We start from the raw sequence: 19,744 nt of genomic DNA on the forward strand, positions 1-19,744 counted from the left end.
GCCATTGAAATTAGTCCACTGTGCTCTGCAATAAGAATGGAAGAATGGAAAGTGCTTTTCCTAAAAACACACGCCTTCCCAAGTAAACACACACCCCTTCCCTCTGTGTCTGAAGTATGTTTCACAAAAGAAGATATGATGCAGTGCTATTATTGACAGTGTAGATGCACAGTGACTGTTGTCCATTTGAGCTGTTTAGGGAGTAAAACAGAATTGAGGATATCTAGTTATAAACTGTCTAAAGGGCAGTAACCTGCTGGCTTTCTTGTGTTTCTATCCTCAAACATTTTTAAAGGATCTCTGCTATGTAGTCTTATGAGATTTCATTTTTAAATGGTCAAATAATTAATTAATTCAAACCTGCTGGTGAAGATGTGCTCGCACCTGCTGTTTTAAAGGCCTTTGCAGCTTAATGGTGAACCTCTCGACAGTAGTGGGGAGAAGTAAAATTGACATTTAACTGTCGTCGTCAACCATAAGTCAGTAGTGGTTATATGGAACAAAAGATGGTCATCCTGCTTAGATGTGGAAACCTTTCTGTTTTGTGTACAGCTAATCAGTAACCAGGGCATAAACGGTCTATGCGGTTGTTTAGGGCCACAACCACTGGGGGGGGGGGGGGGGGGGGGGGTGGGGGGGGCACACAATCCAATGTGTATCTAAGGTAAATAACGTAATTTTCGCAATTACATTATTCATCCCCTATTGCGGAACTAGTGGTATTAATTTTAAATGAAATGGCAACCAAACATTTAATAAAAATGTAATGTAAAAAGGATTTTACCAAGTGACCCCCCCCCCCGCTGCTCGACAGAATTGAACAGCGCACCGCCCCCCCCCCCCCCCTTGCTGCTCGACAGAATTGAACAGCGCACCCCCCCCCCCCCCCCAGCTCGGACACAGTTGCTTAGGGCCACCAAAATCCTAGGGCCGGCCCTGTCAGTAACCAGAAATGGCTAAAGACCTTGACCAGTCTTATGATGGGACATAAATTCACAATGGTGTGATTAGTGTTGATGTGTGTTGCATTTCTTTAACTGGAATAAATTACAATTCCAGCAGGTAAATCCAATGTTTTTGTATGTTGACTAATGCAATGTGTTCTTTCCCATTTTCATTGGATATGATTTTCTGAGGACATATGTGGACATATGTGGAGAGAGAGAGAGAGAGAGATTTTTTTGTATTTAAATGTCCCATTATTTGGACATTAAACATTTCAAAACAGTAACTAATTCTAGATAATATTAGGAATGAAGAAGGCAATCAAAAAAACAAAACAAAAATCAGACAAAAAGTTAAATTACATTAATTGAGAAAAGGTTCAAATTAGAATGCAAATTAGAAATTAATTTCTAAGCTATCATCATCAACTGAACACAAAGTGCTTTTCAGCCCCCAGACATTCCGAAATTGTAGTAGGTTCCCTATCAGTTTATAGTAGGAGTATTCTACTTTTAATCGTGCTGTAACTAGCACTAACAATAATGTTACACTTTGCGCAAAATTTCCCTAAAAACATGAAATTCTCTCATTAAAGTAATTAATTCAGTAATCTCTAACCATAAGATATGGAGCTCAAATTACTTCCTTTATATCCTGACAAATTTTATTGGAAATGTCTTGCATAACCAAAAGTAAATGTTTTCATGGCTCCAAGAAAAATTCACTTCACCATGCTAATTAATATATAATCCTGTATCCTGAATGAAACAATGTTGTAGTAGACAGTAATTATGAACTCCTACATAAGGATTATATATTAGGGTGCGCTCCTGCAGGTGCCCTTGACCAAGGCACTGGCCTCAGAACTGGAGTTGGTCCCTGGGCGCTGCACTGTGGCTGCCCACTGCTCCTAAGTAACTAGGATGGGTCAAATGCAGAGGACAAATTACCCCACGGGGTTCAATAAAGTATATCTTATCTTAAACAGTCACGCGCGTGTGTGCATACACATGCAGTAAATCTTAAAGACTGAATGGGATACTGGGACATTATATGGACTATCTGAAGTCCCAAACAAAAGGAAGGAAGGTGACTATTAGACAGAGGGGTTATTTATTGAGTCCAACGACCCCCCAGCTGTCCAGACTGCACCCATACAACTCACATAGGGACTCTAAAAAGCCCCCCCCCTCCCCTCCCCAGTGTCTGCACCAACATGGATGACAGGTTGACTCCTGGCTTCAAAAATGCAATGTGTGCATGTGTCTGTGTGAAGGTATGAGTGTGTGAGGCCTGGCTGCTTATTTGTTGAGAAGAAAGGTGAACACACCATCCTGGCTGCTGATTGGTTGAAAGACTAGAAAACGGTAGTTGGACAAAGTTTTTTTTTGTCCCCAAGAGCTGATTGCTCAAATCTCCAGTGATTCCTCTCACATTGGTGATAAACCTGAGTGCATTTCACTTTTAACTCTCTATAACATATTTATAGACATATGTTGTGTTTATTATCACGCTACCCTATCACAGGAAGATTTTTTCCTGTGGTGTGATAAAATCTCTGCATCTTGATCCAGCCCACATGAGAGATGGACAGATGGCACTGCAGTCCTGGGAAAGCTTAGCTAGAAGCTTGGACACCTGCTTTATGTGGCTCAAGGATCATTTGGTGAATGTTGCAGGGAACAAGTGTATCAGGTAGATGATGGCATATCACCAGTTCAAACTTGCTTGAAAAGCGCACACAAATATAGGCTTTTTCACAGATAATAAATAAATATAATGTAATAAATTTCATGCATGTACATAAACACACAAACAAACTGACTCACTGTCACACATTATGTTAGAAATAATTGCACTAACACGGTAATGAATGGCTGCTCTTTATTATTCAGTAGCACTGATACATCATTAAAGTCTCTCTTCCAAAAGACAGAAAAGGTTGGTAATTATGCATATCAAAACTCAATCTCTGTTCTGTTTCATTTGATATGATAGGTGGATTACAATATTCCTTAACTGCTAAAACATTTTTTTTCCAAATACATTACTCTTGTGTTACAAAGAATTGTATTTTTTTAAGGGCAAGAGCGCATTTAATCTGCATAAGAACTCTGAGCGTACAAAGGGGTTTCATCAAAAAACGTCGCTGAGGGAGTTGTGACATCGTGTTTATCGAGTATCTATTTACAAACACAGCAAAGGCTTCTTCGCTGATTGGTTACAGGTCCAAGATTGCCATGGTAACCGGTGCCCCAATTGGTCCCACGGAACCTGCTGAAAGTGTCCCCAGCAGCAACATCCCATAATTCTCAGCACACAGCATATCTTTGAAGGAATACTACCTGGTTATTTGACTATTTATTTAGGCCTGGTGGTAGATAATCATGTTATCTCTAAAAATGCACATTGAAGGGAGGGGTTGAGCCTTTAATGTAGCTGCTTACAAAGTGACCCAAAGCAGTGTTTTTACTTTTATTTATACAACAAAATGGCAGTTTGAACTTCATATATAAAACACAGTCATAACAACTGTAATTCTTTCTTAATGTTAGTCTATTTGCTTAAAGGTGACATTTGGTATATATGTACTGTGTGTGTTTGTTGAGATTGTGGACCTTAAATGGGGACTGATTGTTTTACAATGACATGGAGGAAGAACACAAGTCATTAAGTTGTATCTTGTGTAAGATGGTGACAACAGCGCATCCAAAAAATAAAACGAAAACAAGCTTGCCTTTCAGGCAGATCAGCATAAACAGACATGACTCAGGTCTGACCTCTAGTGGTGATTCTCCACAGTTGCAGCCAGACTCCACCAAATCGCAGCCGCCAATGTGGAGATTTTACAGGGTATATAGGCTTAATCTCTGAGAAAACGATAAACACGTTATCTAAATATATTTAACATAATGTGTGATTGAAATGAACTAACCCTAGTTAATCAGGCAAAATAAAGGTTGAAAAGCATTTTTAAATGAAAAATCTGGGGATGAATCTGACACCATACATCAGAGCCTGATCTATGAACGCTCAGCATGTACAACTGAACCCTTTCCCTGGGTTAATTTTTTCCAGTGAATATCCCTGGGGCAGGTAATAATGCTGGGCTCTCCATTTCCCCTCGCATTAGGAGCCAATCAGCCCCTATCCCAGCCCTTCCCCCCTGACTACCCCCCACGTCATTACTGCGCTCCTCCAGCAGTTGGAAGCTCTCATTAGTGCAAGCGGTAGGGGGTTGGGGGGGGGATGTATTTTAGTGTAAGAACCCCACTGACACCCAGAGGCCCTGTTTCATTAGAACTGCAGTGAAAGGAAGAGCTCCATTTAAACCCCTTTAAAAACAGCAGGCCAACAAAGGGAGTATCTTCCTCTCCTTCCTAATAAGCATTAATGTACACCTTTTTCCTTTTTTTACCCCTTTACATGTGGTTAACTCTACGTCTAGTATCTCAATAGGGGTAGGAGTGGGTGGATGTGGGGTAGCTTTGTGTTAGAAGCAAAAAGAAATACAGTTTAATTGTGCAGGGATTCTGCTGGTAACTGCGAGAGGAAAAACCAAACCAAAGCAATCTCTACATGTATATTACAATAGAGGAGTGACAGGCGGAGTTTGAGTATAAAGTAAATCATGCATGGTGAATGTAATAGAGGTTAGAACAGCTTGGCTTTTTTCTTCATATCATTACGTTTCCACAGAGGGAGTCGGTCAAACTCCTGAATCTCCATTCCAAATATATCAAAGAACATCTCTGGGGCCAAGTGACGCTACAGAGAGAGAAAGAGAGAGAAATATTTAATAATGGAGAAGGCATACTTCAGAAGATTTTCTCCAATTAGCACCAACTTCCTTGACCAACGTTCTCACTCTCAACATGGTACATTACATCACAGTCTATCACAGCATGAGAGACAATTATTTACCTGTCACAGAAAATGACACTGTAATGACTAGACTGACACAAATATACAGTGCCCAAAGACAAATACATATTTTTTGTTTGGCTCTGTACTCTACAAATTTTAATTTGCAATTAGAAAAAATCATGAGGTTAATGTGCAGATTTAAGCTTTTCATAAGCTTATAGAAGCTCAGCTTTTATAAAATACTAAAATACTAAACATGACTACTTTCATTTACATAACATTAATATGTCCCAAACATTATGGTGCCCTGAAATGCGGGGCTATGTATAAAAAAGTTCTGTAATATCTACAAGGTGAAACTACATCTACATGGTATAAAAATACCCTGTAATAAAAGCTGAGAATCTGCACTTTAACCAAGTGTGAATTGTTTGATCCATATGTAAAATTGTGGAGTACTGAGCCAAATCAAGGAAAAACATCTTTGTCCCAGATGTTATGGCGGGCATTGTAATTGCATTTTTGTAACAATCCTGAGGTTTGGTAAGATTTACAAAATGTATTTTATACCTTTAACTTTGGTAATCACATTTGTAGCATAATGCTTTACATTAATGCTTTGCATGTTACTTTCTATCCTTTACCCATAATGCCCTGTTTTATAACCATAGTGCTCTTTCTTGTACCTCTGTAGATCTGCATTTTTTTCATGTTTCATTTCATGTTTTACCATAGTTGTTTATATTCTAAGTGTCTGCTTTCAAAAGACGCTTAGGTTGAATTATTTGACTTGAATTACACTCAACAATGCCATTACCTCCAGCCTGGTTCTGTCCACATCCCTAGGGAGCTTAGCCCGCCCTCTGCTGGTGATGGTGAGCATTTCATATGGATATACCTTTTCAGAAAGAGACAATTGTGTTAGAGTAAAGGAAATGTTGATGGGAAGGACTGAAGGTTCTGAAAGGCTGTGTGGAGAAGGATAGAATACTCATACTGACTGAAACTGCAGTTACAGACCTCACCTCCCAGCACTTAATGGACCTCACTGAACTTCGCTGCACTTTACTTTTCTTCACTGAATCTCACTGTACTTTACTGTTCTTCACTGAATCTCACTGCACGTTACTCTTCTTCACTGAATCTCACTGCACTTTACTGTTGTTTTCTGAATCTCACTGTACTTTACTGTTCTTCACTGAATCTCACTGCACTTTACTGTTCTTTACTGAATCTCACTGTACTTTACTGTTCACTGAATCACACTGCACTTTACTGTTCTTTCCTGAATCTCATTGTACTTTACTGTTCTTCACTGAATCTCACTGTACTTTACTGTTCTTCACTGAAACTCACTGCACTTTACTGTTCTTCACTGAATCTCACTGCACTTTACTGTTCTTCACTTAGCCTCACTGCACTTTACTGTTCTTCACTGAGCTTCACTGCACTTTACTGTTCTTCACTGAACTTCACCGTTCTTCACAGAATTAATCTCATAGCACTTCACTATTCTTCATTGAACTTCACTGTACTTTACTGTTTTTCCACTGAATTTCACTGCACTTTACTGTTCTTCACTGAATTAATCTCACTGCACTTTACTGGTCCTCATTGAACTTCACTGCACTTTACTGTTCTTCATTTAATTTCCCTGCACTTTACTGTTCTTCATTGCACTTTACTGTTTTTTTACTGTTCTCATTGTGCTTTTCTGAACTTTATTGCAGCATCTCACTGCATTCACTGTGTCTCACTGCACTTTTTTAATTAGCCCTCCCTCTTCTGTTTTCTGTTTAGTAATTAAAGAAAGCACTCAGACACACTGTCCGTTTCACCTGGACTTATAATTACTCACACATACACATTTGCATGCACACACATACACTCACACGCAACCCAATGTGCACAAGCTCTCTGTGAGCAAGACGCCCCCTGCAGGCTGTAGTGGACAGCAGGTTTATCCTTCAGACCACCACCAGCATTCCCACTATCTTTGTGAGACTGGTATAAAGCTACAAGAACATTGTGAGAACATTACGTGTCACATGCTGTACTGTCCCTTGTGGATTCCATGTTGACATGGTGTGTGAGGAACACTAGACACTCGAGAGAAGTGGATGATCGGAACAACGAGGGCGTGGGGGCGGAGGGGGGGGCATGATATAGGGCACGCTCTGATTTTGGGTTGTATTCTGCTTCTGTAACTGGTGGAAAAGTGTTGACATTTCACTGAATTTAAACTGCCATTGACACTCAGGTGTCAATCTGGACAAGGCACACACCTTATAGACAGGCAAGACTGGGATAATGAAGACTATAAATCTAATCCCACTTGTTCCCATTTCTTCAGGAGTCATGAAGAGAAAGCAAATCATTGACACAGTTACACCCACCACTTATTCACCAAGATTTCCTACTTTTCATGCTATAAAGCGTTCCACATCTTATAAAAGCTGGAGATCACGGCACACATTTCTGGTGAGAGGTTCTACAGCTTCTTCTAATTCTACAATATGCCAAACAGGATCTGCATTTATCATCTAATTGTTTTTGCTGAGTTACACTGCTTAATTCTGGTCACACAAGCAGTCAGACCTTTTGATTTGGGCTGCGATGTTCTCCAGCTTTCATTGGATAAAGTGAACATCATGGCAAGTGAAACCTTGGTAAAGCCTGAGGCAAGGGCAGGGGGCAGTACTGGTCAGATTCCATTGGCCATTGGGTCAGTGTGATTCGTGCTAGCAGTAAAATCAGCTGCATGGGCTTTGCCAGCATGTCAACTCATGGCTGAACAACCACGCAATAGCGACGCTAGTGATGCCACTTCCTTTGCTCACACAGCAGGAAGCTGTGGGGCAGAGAGGTCGTACGAGAGGTCAGAGGTCGGACACCTCTGGAATGGGAGCACACAATGAGCATGGAGAAGCCAGCACGCTAAGCATGATGGTAACTGGTAACTATGCAAGCAGTTGGCCTCACAAGGCATCATGGGGGGACTAAAAGCATGCAGGTGTGGCACACCTCCCCGTGTAGCACACCTGTGTGCATGGCACAGCTGTGTGTATGGTACAGCACAGCTCATAGAAATGTACACATGGCTGTGCTTCCGAATTAAAGTGAGAAAAGAGTGAGATGTTGGGTGAGGCTGCAGCTTACATTCAAGGGTGGGGCATTGTTGTCCTACTTGCGTGAGGACGCTAATCTGCTTTGCTTCTACAAATATGAGAATCTGAGAGCCCTTTCCTTCTTAGTGACTGAGATCATCACCCTGGTTATAGACCCAACAACCCACTGCAGCGCACCCTTTCAAACCTCTTCCTGTGGCTTACAGAGAATGCCTAACAAGACCAATTGATAAAACACACACTAATCTGAGCAAAGAGTATTGAGATTTCCTGAAACAATACAAATTTAAACAGTGTAAAAATAAAATGAAATACTTGCTTTTGGTTCCAACATATTAGGCATAGATACTCCCCTGTCCATTCTGGATATGGGTTCGCGGCCATCCTGAATGGGCTACAGAACAAAACACACATATGTGATAGGTAGAAAAAAATGCTTTTGGCTTAGGTCTTCAGCCTGCTGATAAAGCCTGTTGGTGCTCCACAGGAAAAACAGTCACCCTGCCACTAGCACACAAGAAGGCGCTCAGCCATAACCACGACAACTCCCAGGGACATAACATGAATGGTTCTGGCACCTCCTGACCACGCCCACTAATGGTGTCATATTTCATAGTCAAAAGAGGTGTGGTGACAATTGATGACTTGCCTCATCTTATCGGGCAGTTAGATTAAAGTGTCTCACTCAAATGGACTTGCAATCCAAATTGACTGTTATGAACAACACAATCCCTTTTTTAATGGTATATGAATATACACCACATAAAAACATGGGTCTCTGGGATTTCCTGTCATGTAGAGTTAAAGGTTTCAGACACGGGCTCTGTGGGAACGTGTGTAATCCTCATCCTCACTGAACAGAACATATATGTAAGCGTAGCAGATGGCTGCGAGCTGCATTCCGGTAAATGTGTAGCTCAACAACGTGACATGATCCTGCACATACATGGACATGCAAGACAGTGAGCATGCTCTGAACTGTGGAAACACCTCAAGCGCATTGTGACACACTTGTGTGTTAACTACTTACCTTGAACTCTGCAAGACAAAAAAAGAGAGGCATAAAAGTTATTCTAACTTTTTTATAATAATACATATTAATAATATAACAATAAAAGAACAATAAGAAATTATAATAATATTAAAATGAATATGCATCATACAGTTAAAGCAAATTAGACTTCAAATTTTATAACACAAAAAGAATATTTATGTACAATTAAAAAATGTCAATTTCTTTTACAGTATGAATGACTGAATTAGGTTTAAGACGTGATGACGATGGTTAATTGTTCCACCCTACCTCTTCCCCCTCCACACACGTCCCCATAGCTGTTATATTGGGTGAAGTCTGTTGATTGGGGCTTCAAGGATAGACACAGGAAAAGCAATTATTTAGCTATGTCTGACGAACAGATCCACCACAGATGCAATCACTTAGTTATGTCTATAATGTAGAGATATTTGGATTCCCAAGGCCAGGGTCACAGCAACTCTTCACCTCTCTCTCCCTATGTTGCTCTTTCCCTTCTCCCTGTTTTTCTCTCCATCACACAACAAGCTCTCTCTCTTTCTCTCTCTGTGGTGTGGGTGTGTTGTATGTGTGCATGTGTGCATAGGAACGATGGAGGAGTAGTGTGTCGGGTTCTAAGGGGGGGGGGGGGGGGGGGGGGGGGGGGGGGGGGGGGGGGGGGGGGGGATGGGGTAGAATAGCCCACCCTACTAAGTTGCCATGGTTGCCACTTTTTTCAGGTTGCCTGAAAAATGTTTCCTTCATATGTATGCATGTAGAAGCCTAATATACAGACAAATAGGGGTGATACATGTTTTGGACCAGCTCTCAACATAATTTCACATACCTGCCCACTCATACTCATTCTTGTGCCCAGAATTCCCCAGGCATTACCTGACTGAAGCTCTGGCAAGTTTTCTCTGGAGGGATAACTATACATGGCTATGGTTTTAACAGCAGGAGGAGGGCTTGACCCTTCAGGCTCCTTTACCTTTCGGTTATAGACCATCTGGCCTTCCTTGTGGCCAGTCATCTGGTAATATGTAATACCTGCAGGATGTTCATACCCGTTTGATTGAAAATAGGGCCCACCAATCAAATATCCATCCATCCATCTATTATCTATACCCACCTATACTGAGCAGGGTTGCAAGGGGTGCTGGAGCCTATCCCAGCGTGCATTGGGTGAGAGGCAGGAATACAGCCTGGACAGGCCGCTAATCTATCGCAGGGCACCCAATCAAATATGGCTGTTTTAATTCCCTAGTTGAGCATAACGGAACACTTGGAAAAACTGGTAGCTTTGCGTCATTGTTGTCAATCATTGTTAGAACAGTTGTTAGAAGTGTTGCTGCACTGCTATTTGTACACTTCTGGATTGGCAGTGCTTACGTGAGAAAGGTCTGTTGAATCTTTGCTTGTTTGTTTTTCTAAGTACCCAGATGTGTGTGGTGAAAAACTGAAACTGAATTGTAAGAACTTTATTTGACAGTGTATGAATTACAATTATTAAAACAGGGAAGAGAAAGTGATGCAATTAAGACCAAATTCATTTTCAAACCATTACATTCAATTTCAAAAAGTGAAATACAAATTCAAGTCATGCAATTCAAATTAAATTTTTAAATACAATAATTCAGTTTAAGCATTACAAATTCAAATTGTTGTAGTACAAATTCAAGTTATGCAATTCAAATTTTATTTCTCCTGGCACTAAATTCTGACCTTAGAGGTGGTGGTGCCGGAAGGTATTATATTCTCAGTCATAGTAAAAAAAATAAATTAAGAAAAGAAAGTGTAATGGATTTTTACTTGGTCTTGATAACGATGTTCTCTGAAGGGGGGGTGGTGGTGGGTACAAGTATAACAAAGGAAAAAACATTCAGAAAAGAACCATTTGTTTTGTCTAGGCATAAGAGGAGGGGTGGTGTTGGGTATATGTATACAAGTAGAAAGAATTGGTCTGGCCTTAAATACTGTACTCCTGGATTTGTCAGTCTCTCTAATTGCTGTGTTCATTTCAGATTCCTGCTTCAATTGCCTTCAATTTGCCATTATATTAGCCCACATCCAACTCTATGTTGGTCCTAATCCTCATTAATCCAAATTCAAGAAGAAAACGATATTCAAGTAGAAAAAATAGAAAACTTGAAAAGTTTATGTAGGACAATTATTGATGTCAATACTTATGTAATATTAAGTAAACACTCAAAAACTGCTGTATATCATTGAGGACCAATAAATAGTGTCATGAAGTCAAATGTGAGACCTTATCTATTAATGTTACAATGTATTTTTTATGTATGACCCCTAAAAAAAAGGTCTAGAACCGCTTACCCGATGGAGCCCGTTTCTTCCATATCCAGGCAACGAAGATGTTTTGGATGATGGGGAGCTGGGGTCTGCATGGTGTGGTAAACACAATGTCAAACAGACCTTCCGTTAAGGCACGACATCATAGCGTAATACAGGGCTGCAGACACAGAGGAACACTGGCCTCATAGAAACAAATTCAACACCAAGTGATCAGAGGCCCATTTTTGCTAACAATTCAGTTACAGTTTCTCCCAGCGAAAATCCTCCTACATCCGGTCATCTGCACAGCTATGTAATTACCACAAACACGGCAAAACCTTTCAGCACTAATCGTAATCCCTGCCCAGTTGAGAAAACACATATTTCCTGGACGTATTTCAACATTCCTGTGGGGAATTGCATCAAAATATGTTGTTTCGCAAATGCCAGATGTTTACTGTCTTGGGAGTTCTTCCAGGAATAAATTTACAAGTGGATGTAGGGTCACATTAGTGAGTGGAGGATGGTATTGAGAGTACCTGTTCAGAGGTGGGGCAGTGGGGGCCACAATACAAGATGAAGAGGTGATTAGGGTACTCGTTGTACAGTTGTACTGGGGATCACTGGGGAGTTGGACGGAGGGGGCTATTTCAGTACCTGCGGTACAGTTGGTGTACTGGGGCTCACAGCTTTGGGTGGAGGGGGGTATTTGGGTACCTGCGGTACAGTTGGTGTACTGGGGCTCACAGCTTTTGGTGGAGGGGGGTATTTGGGTACCTGAGGTACAGTTGGTGTACTGGGGCTCACAGCTTTGGGTGGAGGGAGGTATTTGGGTACCTGCGGTACAGTTGGTGTACTGGGGCTCACAGCTTTGGGTGGAGGGGGGTATTTGGGTACCTGCGGTACAGTTGGTGTACTGGGGCACACAGCTTTTGGTGGAGGGGGGTATTTGGGTACCTGAGGTACAGTTGGTGTACTGGGGCTCACAGATTTGGGTGGAGGGGGGTATTTGGGTACCTGCGGTACAGTTGGTGTACTGGGGCTCACAGCTTTGGGTGGAGGGGGGTATTTGGGTACCTGCGGTACAGTTGGTGTACTGGGGCTCACAGCTTTGGGTGGAGGGGGGTATTTGGGTACCTGCGGTACAGTTGGTGTACTGGGGGTCACAGCGCTGGGCGGACACACTTCGGGTGTAGCGCTCCCGGTTCAGCTCCCTCTCCATCTCCTCCTTCAGGATCAGCTTCCCCAAACCAGACTGGATCTGTGCTCATCATCCCAGGGTGACCATTACATACAGAGCAAGCATTAAATTAAATATGGGGCAAGTGTGGAGCGCAAACAAGGAAGATCACTGAGCCAGCCTTTTATAGAGGACTCGCTCCAGACTTTGAATAGAAATCATTGTGATTTATGGGTATGTTCCTCCCTTATGCACACACTCATCAAATACATCACTGCCAGTGACCATATGAAGAGCTGCAGCTAGGAGAAGGACTACACTGTGCCTTAAGTCGCTTTTCCACCACATGGTACCGGCTCAACTCGACTCGACTCTACTTGACTGTGTTGGTTTTCCGTCGGGCAAAAGTTATGGATAGTATCTGGTACCAGGTACTTTTTTTGGTATCACCTCCGTTGAGGTTCCAAGCGAGCTGAGGCGATACCAAAAGGTGACCGGAAAACACTGCAGACCACTGATTGGTCAGAGAGAAACGTCACTAGAATCAGAGTCGTCGTCTTCTGAGCTCTGATGTAGGATTTCCCAAATTCTCTTGTTTTTTCAGCAGTCTTTTGTCTTGCTGCCTTCTGCCTCTTCTGAAACAAAATTAGATTCATTGCTGTGACGAACAGCCACATACTGAGAATCAAGAACACCATCCCTTCGATATCCTCCATTGTTCCTGTGTGTGTCGCGTTGATGATGACGTCATGGCAGTTTCATGCGGCGTCGCTATGACGACCAGCTACATTGACGGGGGTACTATCTGCAGTGGAAAATGAAGTACCTGGTACCAAAAGTGAGTAGAGTCGAGCAGAGTCGATTCGAGTTGAGCTGGTACCATTTGGTGGAAAAGCGGCTTTAGGAAGACCACAGAGACCTGGCCAGGTGAAAACTGACACTGACAGCAGGCACTGTGTTGACAAAGCTGCCTCGACTGGCGGCATTAGCTGCAGTGACCACGCTGGCTGCTCAGCACCAGCGGGGCTGACCTTGTTGAGATGCTCCTCCTGAAGCTGTCTCCTTTTCTGAAGCTCCTCCTCTTCCTCCTCCCGTGAGCGACGCCTCCCATCTGAACCTGCAATGCGAGATACATGAGTTCACACATATGTAGTCAGACACACAACACACACACACACACAGTTAAACACGTGTATGCATACATCAAACACATGCGCACACATACGCACATGTACACACGCACATGCATGCGCGCACACACACACACAAACAGAGCCTGGAGCAAATTCACAAGATTCATTATACTGTCCATCAAAATCATCTGTAATCTCCAAAGTTCAACAACATGATTATGGATGAATCACCGGAGCTGCCGTTGTGTTGTCATACATTGGCTAAACAGTGTAACAATTTAATTTGTCAGAGTCAAGGAACCTCATACAGCTGACCCTCTATTCAGTGCCCCAGGAGGCCAAACTGACCAATAGAAGCCTCCCTCAAGCTTTGTGGTTTGAGGCATAGCAGTATCCCCAACAGTAACTGGCCTTTCCTATTTCCAGTGAAAACCTAGGGCTCATGGTCTTGCTCATCATCTTGGCATCCAGTGCTGTCAGGTGAAGATCACATGCTATCTTTCTCAACGCAAGTCCAGGTTCACTCTTTGGCCAAAGATTGCTCTGTCAGAGGACAGTTTCTCTGAACTACTGAAAGAGCCTTCCCTGTGTCCCTCAGCTCCTCTGGTTTGGCGAGAAACAAGAACAACAGCAGTGCAAAGCTAACCTGCAGCACTAGCCTGCTATGACCACTCCCCAAAAACCATGACAGTTTACTCACCACACTGCACACAGAGAGCAGCTGCAGCCACAACCACACAATTGATTGATGATGCGAGAATGGAAGGTTGAAAAACAGACATACACAAACGAAACCATAATCTCTTAATCATGAAATAATGGGGTTTTTTTTGGTTGGATGACCATGGGTTGGTATAAACAGACAGTGTTCTCACTAATGGTTCTTGTTTTTTAGAGGGAAAATTTAGAATGATCACCACCATTACAAAAGGAGAAATGAGTAACTAAGAAAAGCTTAATTAACTACAGAAGCACACAACTAATTATGTCAGGAATGTAGACTATTTTTAAGAATGTAATTTCCCACTGAAATTACATCTGGACATAAGAGCCTCTGTGTGTGGCAGCTTTTGCCTTGATTTGGGTCTGGATCACCTGCATATCCTGGGGAAGCAGGAGGAGCCTACCTAATGCAGCAAGGGAGGGTGGACAGGGCCAGTAGTCTGTCTCAATCTTTGGTGTTTGGTCCGGGCCAGGAGCGTAGGCTGCTGGGAACTTGGCGGATTTGATGATGTCATCGGCAGACTTGCTTTGTGCAGCCATTGCAGCTGAATCTAGATTGGCAGATTGGCATCGGCCTATAAGAACCTATGCGGGGGAGTGGGAGGTGGACGTACTGCTGGCCAATCAGTGCTATGGGCAGGCATACTGCTGGCCAATCAGAAAGAAGCAGCTGACCTTCCTCAGCCCTCACTGTCCTCAAACTTGACATTATGTGTAGTTTTTATTACGGAAAAAGAAAATATTTGTATGGAAGGCTTTGAAATAATCACAAATTTATCTAGGAGAGAATTTGCAGCTGTGATTAATGGTTGAAATCTCAAAAGGATTGAAATAAACAAGCAGTGATAGGGTCCTGAGGAGCATCAGATGCAGTGAGGTTTTGGGTGACCAGTGATGTGCCTATTAAAGGATCGGCTTATAGACAGCTGCACAGCTGTAATGGGTGAAGTCTCCATGCATACTACCAGTCTTTACCTGAGACTTCAGGCCACATTAGTCTCAGGCTTCAGTTAAATCTAATAATAATGTGCTTTGTACCAAATTTATTTTCGGGGCTAGTTCACTTTCTGGGGCTTCCTCATCTATTATTTCTCTTTTAGTGTTTGTTATTGATCGGCCCCGACAGTTTTTATGGGTACTGAAGAATATTTTACATACTTAAAGAAGTTTCCTACGACCTGCCATCTTACCACTGGTACATTTGGTACATTCCAAAAATAATATGGACAGATTCTTTTTCTAGCATTTATTCATTATTATAAAAATAAAAATGAGTTTTAAATGTGCTTTTTTCCTTGAGCGCAGTCACAGGCTGTATGTTCTATAGGAGAATGATTGGGTAATTTACACATGCAGAACCTGAAGTGTACTTTCCAGCTTTTGAGCACAAACCCTTGAATGCCCAATTTAGCGGCCATTGGCCAAAACTGGTAGGTCATCAGAAACATCTGGAAATAATCAAAAGATCCTTTATCACATACAAAAACAGTCTTGGCTAATCAAAAAACACTAAACCCATTCAGAGAGTATTCCACTTATTTTAAATTCTTATACAACCTTATGACTTAGTAATTGCTGAAATTAAGAACATAAAAATGGAAAATTGACAACAGATCATCCAGGCAATCCTAGCTTCTAATTGTTGTTTCTTTGGTTAATCTCGGTAAGTTGACTGCAAAATTAAATTAAAATTATTGGCAAGCTGCTTCCTTCAATATGTTATGTGGACAAAAATGCTTGCTTGTATCTGTTATTTACTTGGAATTCTTTCCTATTTGTTTACTGGTTCATTGACGGAGCTTCCTGTGGAATCTCATGTCTATTAGAAAAAAACAGAACTCGTCCTAAATCATGTGTTTATGACCTGGGACTAGTCCTGTTGCCCTTCTACTTACTTGAGATACCAGAGATTCCACACAGTTTGTAGTGCTGACTCAAACCAGACACCAAAAAAATTGACTTACTTTGATTAAACTCTATAACTAGCATTCCACTTGTTACTGCTTCAGTGCCTCAAACAGTCAGTCTACCAAGGTAAAATGCAATGCTTACATTCATGATCCAGTTAAGGACAAAGCACTCTGCTGTTCATTGAGCTCACAAATTAAAGTTAAATCTGAAATGAACTGTTTAATCAAATTAATTTACTTGGCTTTATTTAATCTGTATTTTTACAGACTAGAGATGATATGTCAGTCTTGTACTAAGGCGGTCTAAAGTTTGGTCATGTGTTTGAACATGTTCATGGACTTGGTTTACAACCCTGGTCAGTATGCCATCACAGCTGTGCAGCATGTCCTTTTACAATGCAGTACATCCTCTGGACAAAGGGTACTGTGGGTAGGGATCTCCCATGATAAATAGTTCTTCATCAGTATACAATCCATCACTGTCTGTACAATTAATGCCACAGAATATACTGATGAGTTCTTTCTAGGGCACCATGACTTGTTCTCAACATTCAAGTACAGCAGTTTTTTTAGCATAAAATTCTTGGCAGTGTCTGAAGGGACATATCAGGCAGATACACACCTAGGCGATCAGTTCCCTTAACAGCATCTGTGATCAGGTTCAGCTTGGGTAGTTGACCCTACTTTAATGCAATGGAACACCATCTTAGCAAAGGCAAGTTGATATGCCCAACCTTTTCTCTAATGAAATGTTTCTACAAGGTCAACGTGCATAATAGGCGAATGGCCAAACTGAAAAAACAGAACAGCAATCTTTCCTTATTCTAGCCGTGTGTCTGTGCATGCATGTTGAAGTGTATCCATGTACCATGGGTCTATGATCTACTCAGGATCCTGTGATGACCGTGCAAATATTTGCGGTTCATAAAAAATTGTATAGTCATTCTTGTGTGAAACGTATCGGGGAACATTGTGTGGATTTAATGAATATGGCCATTAACAGATGGGAAGGGTTGGGGGAATGCTTGATGCGTCACAAAAAACCATTCCCAGATTTCCCAGACACAGCATTTTTTTATCGAACATCCTGAGGAGTCAGAGAGGTCCCCTTACCCTGGCCCCCAGGCCTCCACTAGTGTCTCAGCTCCCACACCCCCTGAAACCCCCAAGACCTTTCTCCAGAGATGCACTGCACGTAAAAAAAACCTAAATTCACTGGTCAAAATACCCTACTCACCAGAGCTGGCTTCAGTGCTGTTTTATCCTTATTATGAACAGAAATTTGAGGGAATTCTTATTTTCCTTTCCTTCCCAGAACTTCCTGTTTTCCACAGTTTGAAATGGCCAATGATATTTGCAGGCCTGTCTCATCGCTGCAACATCCTCTGCCGATCGGGGAGAGTGCAGGCAGGAGCAGGCAGACTGCAGGCCCGGCTGGTGAGGAGCTGCTCATGCACAATGAGACAGGGACAATCCCACTGGGCGAAACCATCCTGCCCTGGGTGACGCTACAGCCAATTATGCGCCATCCTGTGGGTCAGCTGGCCAAAGTCAACACTGGTATGGCAGATGGGGTATATATCGAACTGAAACACAGCGACGGACGAGCCATTCAGAAGCCCCAAAGGGACTGAAGAGAGAATCTGTCTTCAGTTATCCATTATCTCCATACACAGACATAAACTGAACACATATGATTCAATAAACGTGCCAGGCTTCCTTTGAAAACTGGCATTGTTTCTGATGAGCTGATAAAACAGAACTGAAACCTTTGTTCTTACAGTCTAAGGGAAGTGCAAATTAAATAATTTAAATGTGTGGTAAAGTGTGTAGCATCCTGTGTTGATTTCAGGACACTGGGTTATGTTTTTCAGGCAGCATTTGTTTAATGGTTTAATAAGCGTTAAATCCTTCCTGTGCGATCATATGTGAGCTAGCTTTGTGCAAATCCCAGCTAGCCCACTAACAGCATGCAAGAGGGTATCAGGGTGATTTAGAAAGGGGCTGGACCCAGTACCAAGAGTGTTAACAGATACAGTACCATGGAATGTTAAGAGAGTTGAAAGGCGGAGTTCTTCTGCCATGCTTCAGTATTAGATTTATATACATAAGAACGCATGACTTATTTGAGCTTTGACAGCATTTTAGGGAAATTTAGAGCAGGAAACTTCAGACAATACTTACATGTGGACATGGGTTACGGTCAAATGAGGCATGGTGTTAATGAGGGGGTAACTCAAAAGGGGAGACAGACAACACGAAGAACAATGAGAACACAGAGGACTCACGCACCCTACACAGACAGGAAGTGACGCTGCAGTAAAGCTTCAATAAAATGTGTGGCTGTATCACTTTACACCGCAGTGCTGACAGCACCTCACCAGTGCAGGAATGGCATGTTGTTGTATGTGCCACGTTTAGATCATGTGAGTGATATACAATATGCAGATTCACCAGTTTTTAAATGATCTGGATAGCTCATCATCATCCTACTAACCCATCCACGTTACATAAAAGATGGAGAGTCTGCACAGAATCTGAACAGCATTAATTCAAAACACAATCCCACAATCCTCAAGCCCCACTCCTGCTCCTAGGATTGCAGTTTCACTAAAAAGACCCTGTCTCTTGCATTGCTTAAGAGGGGATACCAGGGGTGAAGTTTTTAGTGAGATTAAACATATCCCACTGCTGGCAATGCTGGACTTCAACTCCCAGCAACATGGGCTAGAGAGCAATGACAGCTCACACACTCTGCCAAGGAATGAGGCCAATCTTTCCATGGACAAACAAATCTGCTTTGGAGGTCCTCTAAACTCCCCTTTCTTGGTTTTACAGTTTTAATGACAGTTTTAAAGTTCTTCTAAAAGGTTTAATATTATAATGTCAATCAGCACAACAGGAGCAAAGTACAGCTGTTTTCAGCAGGCATGGGGACCATAGGAGACCATAGGAGAATTGTTTTTATTGTGATATAACCTGAATTCAGCTATGCAAATTAGTGGTTAATATTGTACTATGTGCTGTACGACAGTTAATGCATTAAACAGTTTACTTCCCACAAGTTACAACAGTAGTTATTTTGACTCATTGTTCTTTGTTTTGTTTTTGATGAAAATCGCAGAATGAACATAAGAGAGAGAAGCGTAAAAGTACCGTGCTGCTTGTAGATCGGAGGTTTCCTGTAAATGTTGGTGCCTTGATCTGGAAAGCAACAAACAGAGAAAGACACAGTCATTCCCCTGTCTGTCAGCCTGCAACTGGTCAATTAGTTACAGCCATGGTAGGACAGATAATGGTAAATTCAACAAACATGGAGGTGTTTGCTACTCTCATCAGGTAAATCAACGAATGAACAGACAAACAAGATGAATATGCAGGAAATTGATCCACATCAGTCTGCAGAGGTGATAGGGAGAGAGAGATGAGTTGATACAGTTCAGTTGCTCTCAAAAGATGTTAATACAACATTTGTTGACAAATAACACAAGTAGCAGAATATAACAGGAAACTATTTAAATGAAAAAAACAAAAGGTACTACAGTGCTACC

The 19,744-nt window shown here is 41.9% G+C and overlaps 1 protein-coding gene across 22 annotated transcripts in view; it reads right to left on the bottom strand.

Moving 5' to 3' along the window:
- Nucleotides 1-2,815: 2,815 nt before the first annotated feature.
- Nucleotides 2,816-19,744, bottom strand: part of ablim1b (actin binding LIM protein 1b) — a 119,857-nt gene continuing 102,928 nt past the window's right edge. For 10 of the 22 annotated variants that reach the window (XM_035405671.1, XM_035405669.1, XM_035405668.1 and 7 more), the window contains 10 exons: nt 19,350-19,397; nt 14,688-14,834; nt 13,459-13,544; nt 12,385-12,508; nt 11,290-11,354; nt 9,244-9,304; nt 8,971-8,978; nt 8,260-8,334; nt 5,630-5,710; nt 2,816-4,713 (listed from right to left, as the gene is read on the bottom strand). In XM_035405671.1, the coding sequence (XP_035261562.1) occupies nt 4,600-4,713; nt 5,630-5,710; nt 8,260-8,334; nt 8,971-8,978; nt 9,244-9,304; nt 11,290-11,354; nt 12,385-12,508; nt 13,459-13,544; nt 14,688-14,834; nt 19,350-19,397 (809 nt within the window). In that variant the 3' untranslated portion in view covers nt 2,816-4,599. The remainder of the gene's footprint in view (nt 4,714-5,629; nt 5,711-8,259; nt 8,335-8,970; nt 8,979-9,243; nt 9,305-11,289; nt 11,355-12,384; nt 12,509-13,458; nt 13,545-14,687; nt 14,835-19,349; nt 19,398-19,744) is intronic. The other 12 variants (XM_035405676.1, XM_035405672.1, XM_035405674.1 and 9 more) reach the window with 2 other exon arrangements.

The sequence above is a fragment of the Anguilla anguilla genome, chromosome 2, assembly GCF_013347855.1.
Source record: "Anguilla anguilla isolate fAngAng1 chromosome 2, fAngAng1.pri, whole genome shotgun sequence".
Taxonomy (NCBI): Eukaryota; Metazoa; Chordata; class Actinopteri; order Anguilliformes; family Anguillidae; genus Anguilla; species Anguilla anguilla.